Here is an 18,702-nt window from a genome sequence, read left to right on the forward strand (position 1 = left end):
GAGGAGACAGCTGACAAGGCGCAGTTGCGGGTAGACGGGACAGAGGCGGTCTGAAGGAACACGCTGCTTGGTGCAAATCCCATGTTTTAGTCCTCTCAGAAGAAATCAATACATCCACAATATACGTGTTTCTATAAAGGCAACATTTGACACAGGAGAGGTGGAGAAGCAGGAAAGCAGGAATGCTGAAATCGGTTTGGGTCTGTGTTGAAAATAAACATAAAATGGGCTGATTCATACGCAGTTACAAAAACCCGAGGAGATAAGAGTTTAAAAGGATTCTCACCCTGTGCTTCCACCTTCAATCAGTAGCGTTGGCTCTCTGCATACCTACCACTGGCACCCAGACCAAGCGTGCTATCACGAGAGACACAACAGCCTTAGAGAAGACAGAAGCAGGAGTTTGGGAGATCAAGGGAAGGCTGGAGTGACAAGAGGTTTGAGGGCACGTTATCCATCAGCAGAAGAGAGTGGATCTTCAGCACATCCAACAACAAAATCAATGTGTGCTCTTCCACACCAGGAGGACAGGATGGGAAGACACCAACCAGATCTCTCAACGGCAGCAAAACTAACAAATTGGCGCCTAGAGGTGGAAAGGGATTGTCGCTCACCAGAAGAAGGCTTCAGGCTGCAGCTCCATGGCAAGTTGTTGCATCTCCCACAGCCAGGAGGAAATGGCCCACCTTTTGTAGGAAGGGCCTTCACCTTAATCAATAATTAACTTCATTTATAGCAGCTGGATCCACAATTCCCCCTTTTTGTTTACTGGTTTTTAGAACTTCACAGAATTCTCACTTCCCTCTTTCAGGGTTAACTAGAATTCTTGCTTCCCTCTTTTCGGAGTAGCTTTACCTCTTTGACGAAGAAATTCTTGCTCTGGCTCTTCTGGCACTGGCTCCAGCACTGGCCCTGGCAGGGTCTCTTTCAGGGTCTCTTAATTATCACATCGGGGTCATCAGATGTCACTCACCAGAAGAAGGCTTCAGGCTGCAGCTCCACGGCAAGTTGTTGCATCTCCCACGGCCAGGAGGAAATGGCCCGCCTTTTGTAGGAAGGGCCTTCACCTTAATCAATAATTAACTTCATTGATAGCAGCTGGATCCACAATTCAATCTTTTTGTTTAAATTTTAACTTCATTGATAATTAACTTCATTGATAGCAGCTGGATCCACAAGGGATGAGCGTATCCAGGTCTCAGAAGAGAAGTATCTGCTAAACAGCTGGATATCACTCCTAAAGAAAGGAGAAACACTCTTCCCGGAGCACAACAGCAGCACATTTACCACAAACCAGGACACCAGTGATAAAACATCATTAATCCCTCCAAGTGTTACAGGAGATATGCTATTAAAATCCCAAATCAAGTGCTAAATGGAGTGGCTTCCTACCTTAGTGTTGACAACTAATAGAACGTGTTACTAATTAAACTCTAGTGTTCAGTGAAATTCAGGGGGAAAAAAAGGTCTTTTTGGTACTTCAAACAGAACTTTATATATCATTCCCATAATGAATTACTGCTGGTATCAATAACTGTTTATATTTCATGTGGAGGTGTCTCAGCTAAACTGCAGGTATCGCTCCACGCAGATTTTGGAGTCCACCTGTATCTAGAGAGCTAAGATAATGGTGTATTTACTTGGCCAAAGCAACAGAACATCATACTGCTGTAACAGCAGAGAGGAAACACCCAATATTAATTAAAAATAGTTTACTTATATTCTGGAATAGATTATATTTAACTCACTGGGCAGCAAGAGATATCTAAATGTCTGCCACCTTGGTCCCTAACATCCTAGACAGAATCATTAAGTTTCCATTTAGGTTGTAGAGGGGAGAACAAAGTAATTATGGAATCAGATTCCAGATTTCAGTTCACATGACAAAGAGAAAGGATGATCCCAGCAGAAAGCATGCTCTCAGACTACACAAATGAGTGCCCAGACTTGCAGCATATTCTGTGCACTACGATCATCACCGCATAATTAATATGTTGTCAGGAGAGGTGGATGGAAAAAAAAAAATCAGTGGGGTGACTGGGAGTCAAGCATCATAAAGAAAACGTCATCTACTCAACATCTCAGCATGTGTGTTTATTTTAACAGGCTTTTTAATAGGAGGTTTTGTTTCTTTTTTGCCAAACACTTGAGCTAAAATGGAAAAATATCTCATTTTAGGATATCATAACAGAATAGACAGAAATAGACATTCAAAATTGAGGCCATCATCCTCACATTCCAGAGTAGGCTGTGATCTATTTTTATTTACTGCCTTTTCAAAATACTGCATGCAGGAGGACGTTTTCACCCCACTAGTAGTCAAACTTCATAAAAAGACAATGTCAAGGGACACTAAAAGATCACATCTAGGCAGAAAGGTGATCCTTTAGTTTACACCTGTAATGTGACATCTTTTCAGAAGATCGTGCGTATCAGAATCCCTAATATCTACCTTAACACTGTACAAGGAAGCTACTCTTAAAGATTCATTTTTCTGAAATCTGAAAACCAAATATGTCAATCTGAAAAGTGAAAATGGAGGTAAAGGGATGAGTCTGTTTGGTTTTAGATACTTAAGCAAATACACAGAAATAGTAGATGACCTTAGATGAAAAAGAAATTTCAAAAGAAAAACACACCAGTGTATTTCAAGTCATTAGAAACATGTCAAACATTTTATTTCCAAAGAAATACCAATACATTTAGTCTGCCATTCAACATCCTGTCATTAGGAAAAAAAAAATCATTTAACGTGAAATATAAAATTAATTTAACACAATCATGTAACAATTAATGTATAAAAAAGCCTTATCACTTACTGGCTGATTCCCTCAAACGAAGCTTCTTTGGAGACATTTCCGCTATCAGTATTAACACCACGCTGGGAGGGAAAAGATTAAAAGGATCATGACTCTGAGCCAAAAAAAGTATTTAAAATTTAAATCACAGGAAGAATCTGATTGCAGTAAGTCTTTGGGAAAACGTATATGTAAGTTTACTTGAACCACTACAAATAAAAAAAATCCCTTGACTGTTCAAATGCAGACCAATATAAGAAATTGCTCATTTCACAAGAAACCAGCGTAGAACCAGACTAGGATGTGCTGCACAGGAAAATGGTAAGCTTTGATTTCTAATTCCCTTATGTCTTGAGAGGGAGCTAGGAGACCTACATAATAATAAAGGGCAAGGGAATAACAAATGGGCAAGATTTCTTTTAAAGTAATTTCATTTAAAAATAAATTATTACACACTGCCTTGGCAATGCTTACTATTTAAATTTGCATGCTGTTCCCCCCACCCCTTATGCAAGCAGCATAAGCAAGAGTATTTTGGCTGCTACACAGCAGATAAACACTTCTGATATGTGCCTGAGAAACCCTGTGGAGCAGCCTTACAGTTCTGTTTTTGGAACGAGACCACAGGAGGAGAGGACCAAGTTTCCATTTAGCCGGCAGAAAGAGAAGGGCTCCTCCCTTCTCTGTGTACTTCTTCATGGCAGTGGGAGGAATGTGAAACATCACAGCTCCATCCTCTCAGCGAGGAATTAGGTGCAAATTCCCAATTACCACAGGATGCTCACAGGGTGACAGCTAATCAGAAACTTTATGTGCAGAAATGAATGGTAAGAAGCACAAGATGGTCAAATATTCCCTTTGCCACTCATTTCCCTTAAAGAACATAGAAAAAGCCATAGGGTCATCTTTTATTATGTGCGTGTGTGTGTGTATACAAATGTAAGCGGAAGAAACACTGAAAATTATTTAGGGCCTCTGTTCTTAATGGATAGAGAGATCAGATCCCTGGTCATTTTTTGTAAGACTTATCTGGCAACTACCATGGGAAAACAAGAAATCCAAGAGCAGCCATTGCATTTGTTGTAAGTGAAAGTTCAGAGGGATCAAATAATTTCTTATATAGGTTGGAGACAAGAAATCAGATGCTCTTAATAGCAAGAGGTTTACAAAACATCTGTCAAGGAAAGAAGCTGGGGGAAAGGTGATGGGGAAGAAGAAACTTGCAGGCTTTACATCCATTCATCCTTCTTCCAGAGAAGCACCATTCAAAATACTTGGCAGGCATGTGATATCACTCCCTCCTCCCAGAAGTTGTGCTTACCAACCCACTCAACGCAGAAAAAGTATTTCTTGAATCTTTATGGGATTCCCAAAGGCACAAACATGTTCATGACATGAACAGAGCAGTAGAAGAGAAAAATGGAGTTTGGAGTCATTGTACATAGGCTGGAGGACAGCATGGCTGACGTTAGATAGGTTTGTCATGTTTTACCAGGAAACAGGTAAAGCTTTTGGCAGAGGGAATATGGACTGAAAGGCCAGAGGTTACAAATCTTGAGATCATGGAGGAGTCAGAAGACTAGATGACTACACATAGGTAGCTAGGGAGGAAAAGATAGGGAATGAGTGCAAAGAAATACTGAATAAACTGATCTCCTTATTGAAGAAAATGGGTAGTTGTTCTTCAGAATATGACGACTCACCAAAGTAAGGAGCACAGCAGGTTTCTTTGAAGCCAAGACACTGGATATCTAAAAAGAAGTTTTAGATTGCTATTATTTTTCTTTTTTACTTCCTTATAATCGCATTGATACCAGTTTCATCAACGTTTGCTGTACACAAAGTAAACAAGTTGCAAAGACAAAAAATGATGCTCTAATACCTTTCAGATATTTTAGTATTACCTGACACTTGCAACAAGAGTCAGTAGATCACAAAATATTTACACAGAAATGCAGTGCTCAAGTTGTTGGTATCCTTTAAAGACATCAATACCAACCATAACTTAAGATTAAGTCTGCTGTCATTATTTGGAAGACACAGGAAATATGAGCAAAAAAGCTGTAATGTCACACAGAAATAAGGAATACCAGGGTACTCTGTATCCTCAATGCATATAAAACACACATGCATTAACGTTACTATATTACAATTTGCTAAATACTTAGTAATGAATATTTACTGTTATTCTCATTGGGTCATCTACTGACTACCACTTGTATTAGGCTCTTTCAGTATCTTTCAAACATTTACAAACTGAGAACAAAATCACTGGGCTTGTAGAGAATTGGGCTTTTGAGCAGCTGCAGAATGGTGGGCACTGAATTACACATTCCTTGAGGGAATGAATAGATGACATAATTCCATGGAGCACAGTTCTACTAACTTAAAACCAGCTTAATAGCACACTAACAATATTAATAAAGGAAAGTATATGGCAGTAAGGTATAAAAATATTCCACATTACTTGTTTTTTTTCTCCCCATGAAATATCAGGATTGCACACCACACAGGTTGGTCATTTGCTGACATAAACTATCCTGTAAATAAGGACCCTACCCTAGTCCCCCTCATGGTGGAAAACCAATTCCTTAGCAAACTAGGTAAAAGTTATAGACAGAACTTTTGAAAGTTGAACAGTTTTTTTGCAAGCTTCAACAGCTTCTACCTTCAAACCATATAGTCCAGGTGAAAAATAGTCTTTATGTTGGGACAATTTACTGGGCGACATAAAGAGGTCTTTTTCCCATCAATGAGTTTTTAAAGTAGTAAGGAAGCAGCAAACAGAACTGCAATAAAGGCATTTGTTGATGGAAAGTGACCCAAAACAAATAACATGACCAAAAATAAATGCTATTTTTAAAAATAAAACATGTATTTTCCACTTGCAATTTTCACCGTCTGACAGATGAGCATTGGAGCGCCCGCACTCTACATGACTCCAACTCACACATGTCAAAAAGCAGCCTCTCCACAGCTTCCTCCACCACCAGCTACTGAAATACAGGATCAAACTTCACTTCATAGCTGGACTCATTATGAAAATGAAATGAAACATCCTCACAGCTGATGAGAGCAAAATTTTTGGTCTAGTGAGTCAGAGTTAGTGCTCTACAGGGACAGAAGTATCGGAGTCTTCCTTTGCAAGCTGCTCTCCATGAAAATCACGCACAGAGCTTGGCAAGAATACTGCCCTCACCCTGCTGAGTCTTCCTACCAAAGAAACTGGTCAGGTGCATAAGTGCATAAACATCTGCTCAGAAATGAAATGAGAAACCTAATGAAGCAAGTCACACTTGTATTTAAAAATATGAATATATTTTCTTATTCAAATATTAGAATTATTCAACATAAACTAAGAGGACGGCAGGGCAGTCTTTCCTCACAGCTCTTTGGAGGCATAAAATAAATGCAGGCTCCCAAGTCAGAGCTAGGACATGCAACCTCCCTGACAGCAACCGCCTCAAATCTCCAAGGCATTGCAAAAAATGTATGTAGCAATAGGTTCCTGTTGGATAAAGACACAGACTGACAGGTCTCATGATGCACAGAACATGTTTATGGGACTGTCTTTGGATTAAGACCTTACTGTCCAGTTCAAAATGGCAGCATTTAAAAAAATAAAGAAAAAAATATAACAAGTGCTTTATAAGTATGAAGGACATTTTCTAGTAACTGGGGGGGAAACGTCCCACCAAGTCAGGAGACATCCAGTAAGCAGAGGACTAAAATTAAGCAAAATCATTGCCACATATTGATTTTGTATTCATTGAAAAACACTCAGAGACACAGACAACTCACCTCGTTCACATAGTGGACTTCATCCACAGCATATTTTTTCTTGAAGAATTCAGGGGGTTGAATCCTTTGGAAAACAACAAAAGAAACGTTTGGGTTTAGCTTAACTGTTATATTTAATAAGGCCACAGACAAAGAAATAATGTCCTCTACTATCACAACAATAGAATCAGATATGAAGAATGCTTTAATAATCTTATCCTTGACTCCATTTCTCAAAATAAGAGATTACACACAAAGTTACCACAGCTACAAAAACCAGTGTGTTTTAATCTAGTCTGTAATTGATACTTAGATTTTATGGCCTCCTCCTGAATTAAAGGGTTTTTCTTCCCATTCACTCTACACAAGACAGTTTCGTTAAAGATATTTGCCATGCCATTTGTATACAGCTTTCCAACTCACCAGATGTTGGAAGGATGTGGAAATCGCAAAAGACTAGTTTGCCCTGTGTTATATTCAAAGAATGAACAGAACATTCATTTCTTCCCTGGTAACCCCTCTGATGTGAACATGAAGCAGATTGAGGGCTACTAAGACATGGGCTCTGCTGCCTCTATTCCTTGGGACACCAGAGATTCACTCCTCTAACCCAACAGGGTGGGCAACTTTACATGTCCATGCCCAAACTAAATCACTTCTGCTTTTTTCTCCCAATACCCAACAAGAGACTTTTTTCTAAATGCAAGAAGAACATGGGAGTCCTGTGAAAGATCTGCCTGCAGTCAGGGCAGACACTGGTGTGGATCAGTGCTCCAGGGTTCTCCCACTGACCCCGTGCCAGTGGCTGTACCATTGCTCATTCCTTCACTTCATGGTAGCAGCCAGTTATTCACAAGATTTTAGTCTCCAGTTACAATCTCTATTCACCCTCAAACTAAAATAATCAGTCTAATTCGAAAAACGTAATCTCGAAAGAAAAAAAGAAAAAACCCACCCAGCCTACATCCTTCCACAGAATAAAGAAAACAGGAGAAAAAAAGGTGGTTGGAAGAGCCGGAGTTTGGAGGATCCTGTGCATTTTGCTTCCTGAGAGACAGCAGGAGAGCAAGAGCTATGTGCAGGACCGAACCTTCAGCTCTTTAAGAGTAGATACAAGAGCACAAGGCCAATTGGGGAAAGAATAAATTAGGCGGGAGAGCGAAGAACATTGCAGTGAGGAACAGCAGAAGTGGCAGGACAAACAGCTCAGCATCTTCAAGAGGTGCTCCATAACAAGGGCAGGTGCAGCAGCTGCCTGCAGTACCAGGTGGCTAGAGCTCTGATTTACGTCATTTTTCCAGTGTGCATTCATTTTTCATTTTACATTCCTTTATGCTCCAAACAGTATTGGGCTGAGATACGAACAACAACATGAAAACATTTACAATGTTCTCAAGCAGTAAATCACAGATTTTTTTTTAAATTTCTTTATCTGTGAAAGTACTACTCAAAATTAACACAAAAAATCTCATTATATGTTCCCTTTTGCAATGCTCCTTTTGTGGACTCTTCCCATCATCTCAAAGCAATTATCATTTATCTTCTCTCCCTGGCTAATTTCACATATAATTTAAAAAAATCACTATATTCTCTCATCTTTCTACACCCTATATTTTACAGTTCCCTTACCTCCAACTTTTGCATACTCTGTTACTCCTACAGGCATCTCCTTTCCCCCTCCTTCATTCCTCACACATTCAAGTACTTTAATATTCCAGAAACATCACGAACAGATTTAGCACTTTCCATTTTGTTCTCTTTTACAGTTTCAACCAATTCATCTGATATCAGAAGAATGCCAACTGTAAAACCAGATAATTTATGTCCAATGGTAATTTATGGTAATATATGCTCTTTAGAGCAATACCTCCAAAGCACCATTTACAATTAGTGCATTGTTCAAATAAAAGAACTGTGTCTTGTAAAGTAAATATTTCTTTAAAGTATGCCCACAAATGTGCTGGGTTTTATTCACTTCACTTAATGTAGTTTAAGTAAGAGTAGGTCTCATTTTCCAACACACCAATAAGAAAACTTTTGTCTTTTCACAAGCTGTTTTCAAATTATTTTTTTTTTTGTTAGTTGCCTCCTATAATTGTGTGATCTAGAGCACACTGCTGCTAATTCTTTGGTTATGGTTAATATTAATCCATTATTGATTCTATTCCAGCTGTAATCTCTTCAACATCTCTTCTTATGTACACTATCACTCTTTTCTTGAGGAACAAAAGCAGTCATCATCCCTTCAAGGATGAGGATTTTTTTCTCTACTTTGAGAGAAAGCGGCTTCTCACAATCCTCTGTCCTCTCTCCCAGTTACTAAACTAGGTCATCTGTCAGGTACTTTCGATTCCATCACACCTAATGACAACCTGTCACATTTCCCAGATGTCTATCTCCTTGCTGGTGTTCTTGCTACCTTGCTCAGAAGTCAGCAAGACTTTTAGTACGAAGCAGACCCAGACTTGTCAGCCCCTCTCTGAAGTACTCAAGGCTCTGCCTCACTACTTTTCTTCAGCCATTTAGCACCTCTGACTAGATGATAAAATAAACTCATATCCTTCCCACAAACTACCAACCCCTGCCCATCCCAAGGGAGCCATGATGCTTCGGTGATGAAGCCACCTCTCCCACTGGCAAGATTTCTGCAAAGACCTACCCTATAGCAGAACCATACACGTGGAAGAAAAAAGTGCACACGGAAGCCTACATTACATCGGGAAAATTCTGTGCTGACACATATAGAAGAGCAGTACAGAAGGCAGAACAAAAGCTCAGGGAGAAAGAGGAGCAAAGATGATCCTAATTGAGACCTTTCCGTATTTTCTCCAGTCTCTTTAATTTTTTTTCCCAGTTCAGCGGGTACATATGAAAGATTATGATGCACCAACATCGTATTTGCTGTAAAAAAGTACCAGCCTTAGCAGATACAGAGCTCAGTATTCATTTTTATCCAATTTAAATGCAAAACAGGCTAAAGTCTAGCACTGGCCATCACTGTCATGAGGAACGGTATCTTCCACAGAATGCTCACAGGCATCATGAAAATTGGAAGTTACATTCAGTTATGACAATTTCAAGTACATCTGATACTTCATAGAGATGAGGAGTACTTCTCTCTGCAAATGACTCTCAGGCAGGTAGAATAAGTTAATCGGTCACAATTTTTAGGTTTGGCTTTGTCTTCTGTAACACTGCTATGCGCTGCCAGTTTCAAAATTCTGATTAATCACTGCAGAGACTACACACAAAAAAATCCACAGCGAGTCATAAATTCTTTAGAAGGATTACCCAAGTGAAGGTATGATCCCACATACTATTGAATCACATCTCTCCTTACCTATCAAAACCCCCAAACTTTTGTAAACAGATGTGAACAGAAGCAATGGCCTAATTTTTACAGACTTTTTGAGGAGGAAAAAGAAGGTACAAAAATTTTTAGTTTCACTGGTAACATAAATTAGCAAAAACCTATGAAGAAAAATGCATTTCGGCCCTAAAAAGGCTCAATATCCTTTCCCTATAGTTTTATAACTCCAGCCAAGCAAATACTAGTGTTCATTAGAAACATCAAGAGTTAGTTTCTTGAATAGCAGGAGTCATCATTTTATCTTATAATGGAAATACGCAACTCCATACTCCTGGAACTGCATCATGCCCAAGTACACATGCCCAAGAGGCTAGGCAAAAATCTGGCATCTCATAGTTTATGGCCATTAGAAGGAAAATGTAAGAGTCCTGCACTTCTTTATATTTACAAGAATACAGTCCTCATTTTTTTTTCACCAAAGGATCCCTCAAACAAGAGACCGTCTCTAGTTCACCACTTAAAATTCATCACAATTTCCAGTCCAGTGAAAAAGCTTGAGTTATTTTGGGTTAAACATCAAAGCTGTTTACATTCTGCTGATGCTTCCTACGTACTTGTCCCACTTCCATTCTCTTCTACCCAAACTAGTTCACCTACTTGGCTTCTTACTCTCAAGATTTTCGTAGCAACTGGGAAATGCTGAAATGGCCTAAAGATGCGAAGCTACATTTTTAAGAGAAGATTCAAATTCTGAAGTACTGTTTCTTTTTAAGAGCTAAGGTTTTATTTAAGCACCAAATGCTGAAGATTCACCTTTCGACCATAACAAGTGACAACTTTATTATAAACAAAATTCTACTGAGGCAGCAATGAGAAAAAGAGGAGAAGAAGAAGCAGCAGCAATACTTTCACTATAAAAATACAGTGTGAAATGTTAAGTCAGACAGTAAAGTAATACACCATGTTAGCTACACCTCATTTCTCTTCTACATCGATCAAACACGAAAACCACCAGCACAAGAGTAAGGGGCTGTAGTATTAAAAACTAGAAACCAGACATCCCAGTCAGTCAATCAGCTTAGTGAAAACTTCCAAGTTTATTCTGAACCATTCCATTCGGTTTAACTAAATTCACAGTGGTACATGATGGCATGTTTAAAACCCAAGATACTTCACCAAATCACAACCTAATCATGCCAGTGCACATTTTGCCACCAGCTTTGACAGATCACAGTGTTACGACTGGCTCCACTTCAGCAAGATCTTTCAAACAAGAAGGTAATACTGACTCCTCTGTTTATCCATCAGTAAGATGAACAGCTCTGGTGGCCTATGTATAATACACCGAAAAATATATTTTGAAGTTTTTATACAGTTGGACAATATCCAAACCTAATTTTTTTTGCAATATCTTATTAACCATGTTGTGTTTCCACTTTAAACCCAAGAAAAACTTGGTCTCATTGTCTAAAACCATTTTAAAGCTGTTGTTCATTACATTGCACAAGAATTCATAACAGCAAATCTTAAGAGATTTGTACAAATTAGATATTACCGTAAGAATTCCATTAAGCAACATTTCTTTGTATTCTAAAGGACTCTGGAGCAAGAGTTTCGTAATACCAACTCGATAAAAGAGTGTTCTAGTTTTCAGAACTGCATTCAGAAGAAAGGTACAAATGAGATGGATCTAAATCACAAACGCCAAAGAAAAACCGTGACGGAATTTCTAACAGTTGATGGCTATTCCTAAAAGCAATGCATCTAAGCCAACTGCTAATATATTTGCAACATAATTGCTGATATACATTCATATGTATATGTTTTCATTTGCATCTAAACGTTCTTCCAGACAATCTTCAATATATATAACAATTTTTTCCTACTGGTCACTTTGTATTTGCATTTTTTAATGCTTCTAGGACAGATTTTAAGTTTTTAGTTTTTACAGTGGATCAGCTTTAAAATAAAATACAGCTTTTCCTGAAGTCCAATTTAGCTTTTCTTCAGCGTTTCAGTTGGAGTTCCTAATTCAAGATTACTTATCTTACTGCATAGAATGTAAAACTATTCCTGTTGGAAAAACATATTCTTAATGGTATGTTCATTTCAAAAATTCGAAAAATTCTACGTGGGACTAACTTCAAAACACTTTCTACACATTCTATGTTTTGTTATTAAATGATTAGACACACACTCAAATAAACATGTACGTATACACCTCAGAAATTACCTGAGCACGTTTAGCAGAGCAAGTCAATAGCAGAAGGTCCCAAGCTTCCTGAAGTATGGGTCTCCTCTAAAAGTCACATAGGATTCCTTCCTCTCCACAACACAGATTAATCAAAAAGCTTTAGCTTTCCGCACCCCATAGACGCTAAGAATCATAGAATGGTTAGGGTTGGAAGGGACCTCAAAGATCATCTAGTTCCAACCCCTCTGCCACGGGCAGGGACACCCTCCACTACACCAGGTTGCTCAAAGCCTCATCCAACCTGGCCTTGAACACTTCCAGGGATGGGGCAGCCACAGCTTCTCTGGGCAACCTGTTCCTGTGTCTCACCACCCTCAGAGTGAAGAATCTCTTCCTTATATCCAATCTAAATCTCCTCTCTTTCAGTTTAAATCCATTACCCCTTGTCCTATCACTACACACGCTTGGAAAAAGTCTCTCTCCAGCTTTCCTGTAGGCCCCCTTTAAGTACTGGAAGGCTGCAATAAGATCACCCCGGAGCCTTCTCTTCTCCAGGCTGAACAGCCCCAACTCTCTCAGCCTGTCTTCATAGCAGAGGTGCTCCAGCCCTCGGATCATCTTCGGGGCCTGCTCTGGATTCGCTCCAGCAGCTCCATGTCCTTCTTGTGTTGGGGACTCCAGAGATGAATGCAGTATTCCAGGAGGGGTCTCATGAGAGCAGAGTAGAGGGGCAGAACCACCTCCCTCGACCTGCTGGCCATGCTTCTTTTGATGCAGCCCAGGACACGGCTGGCTTTCTGGGCTGCCAGTGCACATTGCCGGCTCATGTTGAGCTTCTCATCCACCAACACTCCCAAGTCCTTTTCCTCAGGGCTACTCTCTATCCATTCTCCACCCAGCCTGTACTTGTGCCTGGGATTGCCCCGACCCACAAAGCCACACCATTCACTGTATCTGCCAGTTCTGCACCAGTTCGCTAGGAGACATTCAGTCTAAGAAAAAGTCCATTGAATTGCAAGGTCCCTCCACAGGGCTGTCTTAATTTCAGTGCCACTTTTACATACCTTACATTTCCTAACATATCCACAAGCAATTCACAGATTATAAAAGCCAGGAGAGATGAGAATAAGCACATGTATTTCATTTTTAGTTTGATTCCTTGATACTTTGATTTTCAGACATCTGATATTGTTATATGTCCTACTGTTAGATTTTGCTAACAGCATCCTTTCTCTATTCACTACTCAAATTCTTACAGCAGTCTAGAGAAGAGCTTGGTCAGCTCTTTTAATTATTTGGATAAAAACACGACCTTTAAGAGCTACTTAACTTTCTCTAGGTTTACTGCTGGAATAGAAACTAGTTCATCACCATCACTCTGTGATGCTTCACATATTTTTTGTTTCTCACAAATACAGAAAGAAAATATTGAACGTTTACCTCAAAAACAACGCAGAAATGGCAGTTCCACCATTTCCACCTACTAGCAGAAGCTGTTTGAATTGTAACTGCCAGTTTTGCTTTCTCTTTCGTGTTGTACTAATTCTTTGCCTTAAGCTTGTCCTGTCACCCACCCGAGATCATTCAGAGCTCCCCATTAGCTAAGTTCTCTTGTGATCAGCTTGTCAGAATAGGCAGACACGAGAACCATCAGCACGCTTATAAGTATTATAGGTTTCATGCTCACTTATACATTACAAAAAACAGTTCTTCATTTCTGTTGCTTTACAACTACACAATTTACAACAAACTTTTAATATTAAGATTTGGATGTTTTTTACAGAATTCCTTAAGTCTTCACATCTGGCCTTGTTTGTGTTTTGAAGCTATTCTGAAAGAAGGGTGCTTTACTGCACTGTTACATATAAAAGAAAGCAATAGGTGTATCCTAACACAAGCTCCCACATGAGGTAACTGTTCTCTTGCAAAAGAAAATACTAAGATAATACCACATGGCACATGTGACATAGGCAACAAAGCAGTATGCCAGGCTGTCTGACCACACATGCTACGAATGAACGTATATTAGGGCCAAATAATGAGAATCACCTGCAATTTCTAAGCTCTGAATCCGGCTTTAGCCAAAAAACATCAGCATTCATTTAATGTATTTTTAAAAAGGATCAGTAGGAATTCCTACATGAAAGTCAACAACCATTCTGAGGATCTCTTAGTATGTCAGGGAGGAAGACAGCGACTTCTGAAACAAAGGAAGACATGCCATACCAAAGATTATCTCCTGCAATCAAAATACAGATCCACAAGTCTTGTCCACTACTTACTGTCTTTCAGATCCACAGCTCCTGGCAGTTCCCAGAAAGTGACGTTCTTACAAGTAGTAATGAAAAGTAAGAATTAACAGATTTGGAAGAGAAAAGGCAAATATCAAAGACACTATTCATGATGAAGTCTAAACCAAAAAGGTTTCTACACAATAATGTTCAGGGTACAGTGCTCTCTTAAAAGGTCCTACAAGTATCATCGCCTGAAAGGCACAAAAAAAACGTTCAAGCTTGTACCATAAAATCAGAAAAGGAAGATTTCTTGACGCAGCATGACGCAACTTCACTGTAAAGCTCTCTGATGTACAGGAATACGACAGTACTGCTTCCTCCATTCCACCCTAACTTCCACGTTCAGAGTGACAGATATAAAACACCATTTTATGGCAAATTCACTTTGTCTTGAGCAAATGGTCTATACTAAGCAAAGTAAATGCCTACATCAGCCTGCACGTAGTGCCTGTGCGTGGCACTGCGGCATGCACACATTTAGTGCCAGCAAGTCATTGCACGAGGTACATCACATTTTTCCTCACTTACTTGAGAGGAAACACATGCACAAGGAGTAAATTGGACAAGTGTAGTCTTTAGCAAATGAAGTTCTATGCAATCAACAACTCATTTCTCAGGCCTTGCTAGAACAAGCTTAAAGCAGAGTGAAAGTTTCAGGGAAACTGCACATAAAGAATAAGAACCTTGGCAAAAATTAAAGCAGATGAAAAGAAATACATCAGCAAAGCATGTAGAGCTAAAGGAGGAAAAGGGATACAAAACCATTGTTCTAACACTGTCAGAGATTCACCAATAAACTCCTCTCTCATCACAATATCACCAAGTTAACAGATGGCAAAGCATTAACCAAACAAGAGGGTGTCGAGAACTGCTAGCAAGAACAACATGGGAGGCTTTACAAGATACCAGCAGGTGTTCCTGACTTTGTCAAAAAAAATTGCAATCACCTATATATCCAAAAGGAATTGCACTATCTCAAACAAGAAGATTAAAAGGCATCAAGCTAGATTTAAACCAAAACAGTACTAATGGGCTCACTGGTATCACAGGCAGCCTCCAGCAAGGTTTTAACTACCTTAACGTTTACTCCTTTCCACATTTCTCTAGATTTCTGTTTTCCCCTTTGAAAGACAGAAGTACCTGCATACACATAAACTCAGACTCCTTGCTCCTTCTGATACAGTCCAGAGTAAAATGGATTTTGAGAAAATAACAGAATTTAAAAGAAATTGAACGGAAGATGAAGACTCACACTGATTTGACTGGAAAAGGTAATTAGGGCTGTAACTGAAGCCACGTCTAGTAGGGCATTCTGAAGACCTGCGTCTAGCAGAATGGTAAGAGTCCACATGCATGATGCTGGACACAGGGTGCTGGGTATATGATACTGGACTTCCCAGTGCTACACACGGATTATGCAGAAGCAGAATAACTATGAGCAACATACAGACCATTGGACTTATGAACTTGGAGATAAAGTATTGAGGAGACTCTTATGGTTTCTCCCAATAAAAGCCAATCTCTGAACTACCTATCAAATCTACTTCAAACACACAGTCCCACTTCTCCTGCTCAGCTACTCCCACCACAGACATTCCCAAAAGATGAAAAGTTCTTTAGGCTTTCTATGAATTGTAGCTCAAGAGGCAGTGCCTCAATTAGACATTTAAGAGATACTATCAGGAGCTACTCAAAAAAAAACAAAAACACAGAAAACTTGCAATTGGTAACCTTTGCTTTATTTGTCTCTGCAAATAAAATTCCTCCTTGGAGAGAAGGACTCTATACTAGTACAGAAAAAACTGTAACAAAGGAAATGTTTACACACTGAAATCCTTGAAAGATTTCTCATAGCACAACAGGGCTAACAAATACTCATTAGAAACCTCTCTTTCCAAAAAAAGGGCACAAAGAATTACAATGGTTAATAGGGTAAATACAATTTCTAGGTCACTATATAACAACAGTGTTCCACTAGTCTCAACTCATGCTTCTTAACTGAGAAAGTTACATACTGAATCTGTCAATAGCAGATGTTCTGCTTTTTTTTTTTGGAAAAAAGCCTATACTGGGGGAAAAGAAGCAATATTTTATGTCCCACACATAAAAGCACTATAGCAAGCTCTGGAATGCATGCAGCATGTCCCACAGCTGCCATATTAATTGGTACTAGCATGAAAAGAAGCAGTACTGATGTTCGCAGCAGCATTAAGATGACCTGAACAGTTTTAAAAAGGGGATAATAGCATTCCCATTTTACAATTTCTAAAGAAAACTAAACCAGGAAGAAATTAAAGGAACTTGCCACAACAACTCATGAGGCACAAAGAACAGGCAGAACGTACCCATGCAAACAGTGCCCAATCCACTATGTCACATTGCCCTTGTAAGACAAAGAAGTAACTGGCATCTCCCAGGAGCAGGGTCAAGGCCAAGTGCTCTGACATCCAGATCTCCAGCAAGTACACAGGCAAAGGGCTACACAGAAAGTAAAACACAATCTGCCTGCTTTTCACTCACATTTAGCTCTTAAGAGGCATCAATATTGATTATACTTTTCCTTATCCTGTTCTAACAAAACAGTTGGGTTTGTTTTTTCGTCTTTGTATGTTTCTCAACACAGACAACAGTCTTTCAGAGTTGTTCCTGAGCCTATGGACAGACACGGCACAAGTCACAGGGAATAAAATACCTAAAGAAAAGAGTTTTAACATCAAGAGTTGAGAACATGGAATTTTAGAAGTGCAAGAACAGAGGAACCACTGTAGATATTTCACTTGAGGGTTTTTTCACTGAAGTGCTTTCTCAAATCCAGGTCGACAAGAAACAGAGAGCTCTGCGCTCAAATCGGGCAGCTGCACAGCAGAAGGCAGTGTGGAGGTGCAGAGCCTTGTCGGAGCACTGCTGGAAAATCCCCACAGGCATTTCTTTTGCTGCAGTTTACCTTCCTACCAGCAGCAGCTGAGTCCTTGGAGGACAAACACATGGCATGCCTGATCAAAAGAAAACTTGGATTCTCTGATATTTCAAAATGTTATGAGGAGTTTATATCACTGAACTCGGTACTTCTGCATTAAATAAAATATAAAATAAGAAATGCCTGGTGAGGGTTATCAACATTCCCCCTCATACCACAGGCATGAGATGTGTAGGCAAGAGGTAACTTGCTCACACTGTGGTTTGAAGTCATATCAGGATATTAAAACACTCTGGTGCAGCATCATCAAGCAGATTTACTTAGTGTTGGTTCTATTTCTCAACACACAGGAATAAAAACAAGGAGAGAAAAAAGAAGCACTTGAACACTTACTAAATTGCCAAATTCTGCATCCAGTTCAAGGTGTACGCTGATAGAGACTGCAAATCAATGGACTGATATAAATTACTATTACTGTAAATAGTACTATAAATAGTACAATAGTATAAATACTATAAATTACTATCATTGTTTAAATCATCCTCAATAAGAAATACAAAGAAATTTAAGCAGCTAGAATGCAAAGATTTATAAAAATAGTTACTTAAGTAAAAGTGACAGAAACAATACGCATTCATCCTGTACCAGCAAGGCTCATAGACAACTAGCATACTGGGACAATGACTAAACTGCTCATTTGAGAAGTCAGAGCATTCAAGTAGCACTGTTTAGAGAAAAACAATCATCAGGAAAGTGGCAAGAGCAACCCAGACACTAATTATTCTGTAAAAGTAATTTTTATCCACAGAGAAATACCGTAATAAATGAATGGGAGACAAGAAATGGAAATCACCATACTATGGAGAGAACTGGAATCATGGAAAATTAGCAGCATGGGGAATTGCACGAGTAAGTCTCGTCAATCAAAAGCAACCAGCCTTATTGTATGGTTTTGAAAGGACCGGATGAAGGGCAAAGCAACAGATGTACTATCCGAATAATAGTAAAATATTTGCTAAAAATCTCTCTCAAGACTCTTATTCTCCAAAATCAACTCAAATTGGCTTGGACAGGAACATTACGATGTGACCTGAAACCCAATGACTAGTCGTAATAAAAAAGTGAAAGGCCTAAAGCAGAAAACAAAAGTAAATAAATAGATGAAAAGATGAGCTTTTCAGGGGCTGGGAAACCCTCCAACTGCCACACTGAAAAGTTCTGTATCAATTTAGACTGATGTTCTCAGAAGTTGAAGTGATAAACAGCAATGGACTGCAAGTCTTGATTAGTGGGATACTACAAAGAATGAAATTAGTTCTAATGCTATTCAGAAACAGAAGCAGGACTGAATATGTTCATGAGATCCACAGATGGCATTTGCAGGTGGTAACAAACTTTGCAGATAAATT

At 39.2% G+C, this 18,702-nt stretch overlaps 1 protein-coding gene across 1 annotated transcript in view; it reads right to left on the bottom strand.

Moving 5' to 3' along the window:
• The window catches only part of PEPD (peptidase D), a 143,810-nt gene that overhangs the window by 113,481 nt on the left and 11,627 nt on the right, over positions 1-18,702 (bottom strand). The window contains 3 exon segments of the mRNA XM_086620892.1: positions 2,820-2,881; positions 4,502-4,549; positions 6,600-6,663. Of these exon segments, the coding sequence (XP_086477018.1) occupies positions 2,820-2,881; positions 4,502-4,549; positions 6,600-6,663 (174 nt within the window).

Source organism: Tauraco erythrolophus, chromosome 15, assembly GCF_009769465.1.
Source record: "Tauraco erythrolophus isolate bTauEry1 chromosome 15, bTauEry1.pri, whole genome shotgun sequence".
Taxonomy (NCBI): domain Eukaryota; kingdom Metazoa; phylum Chordata; class Aves; order Musophagiformes; family Musophagidae; genus Tauraco; species Tauraco erythrolophus.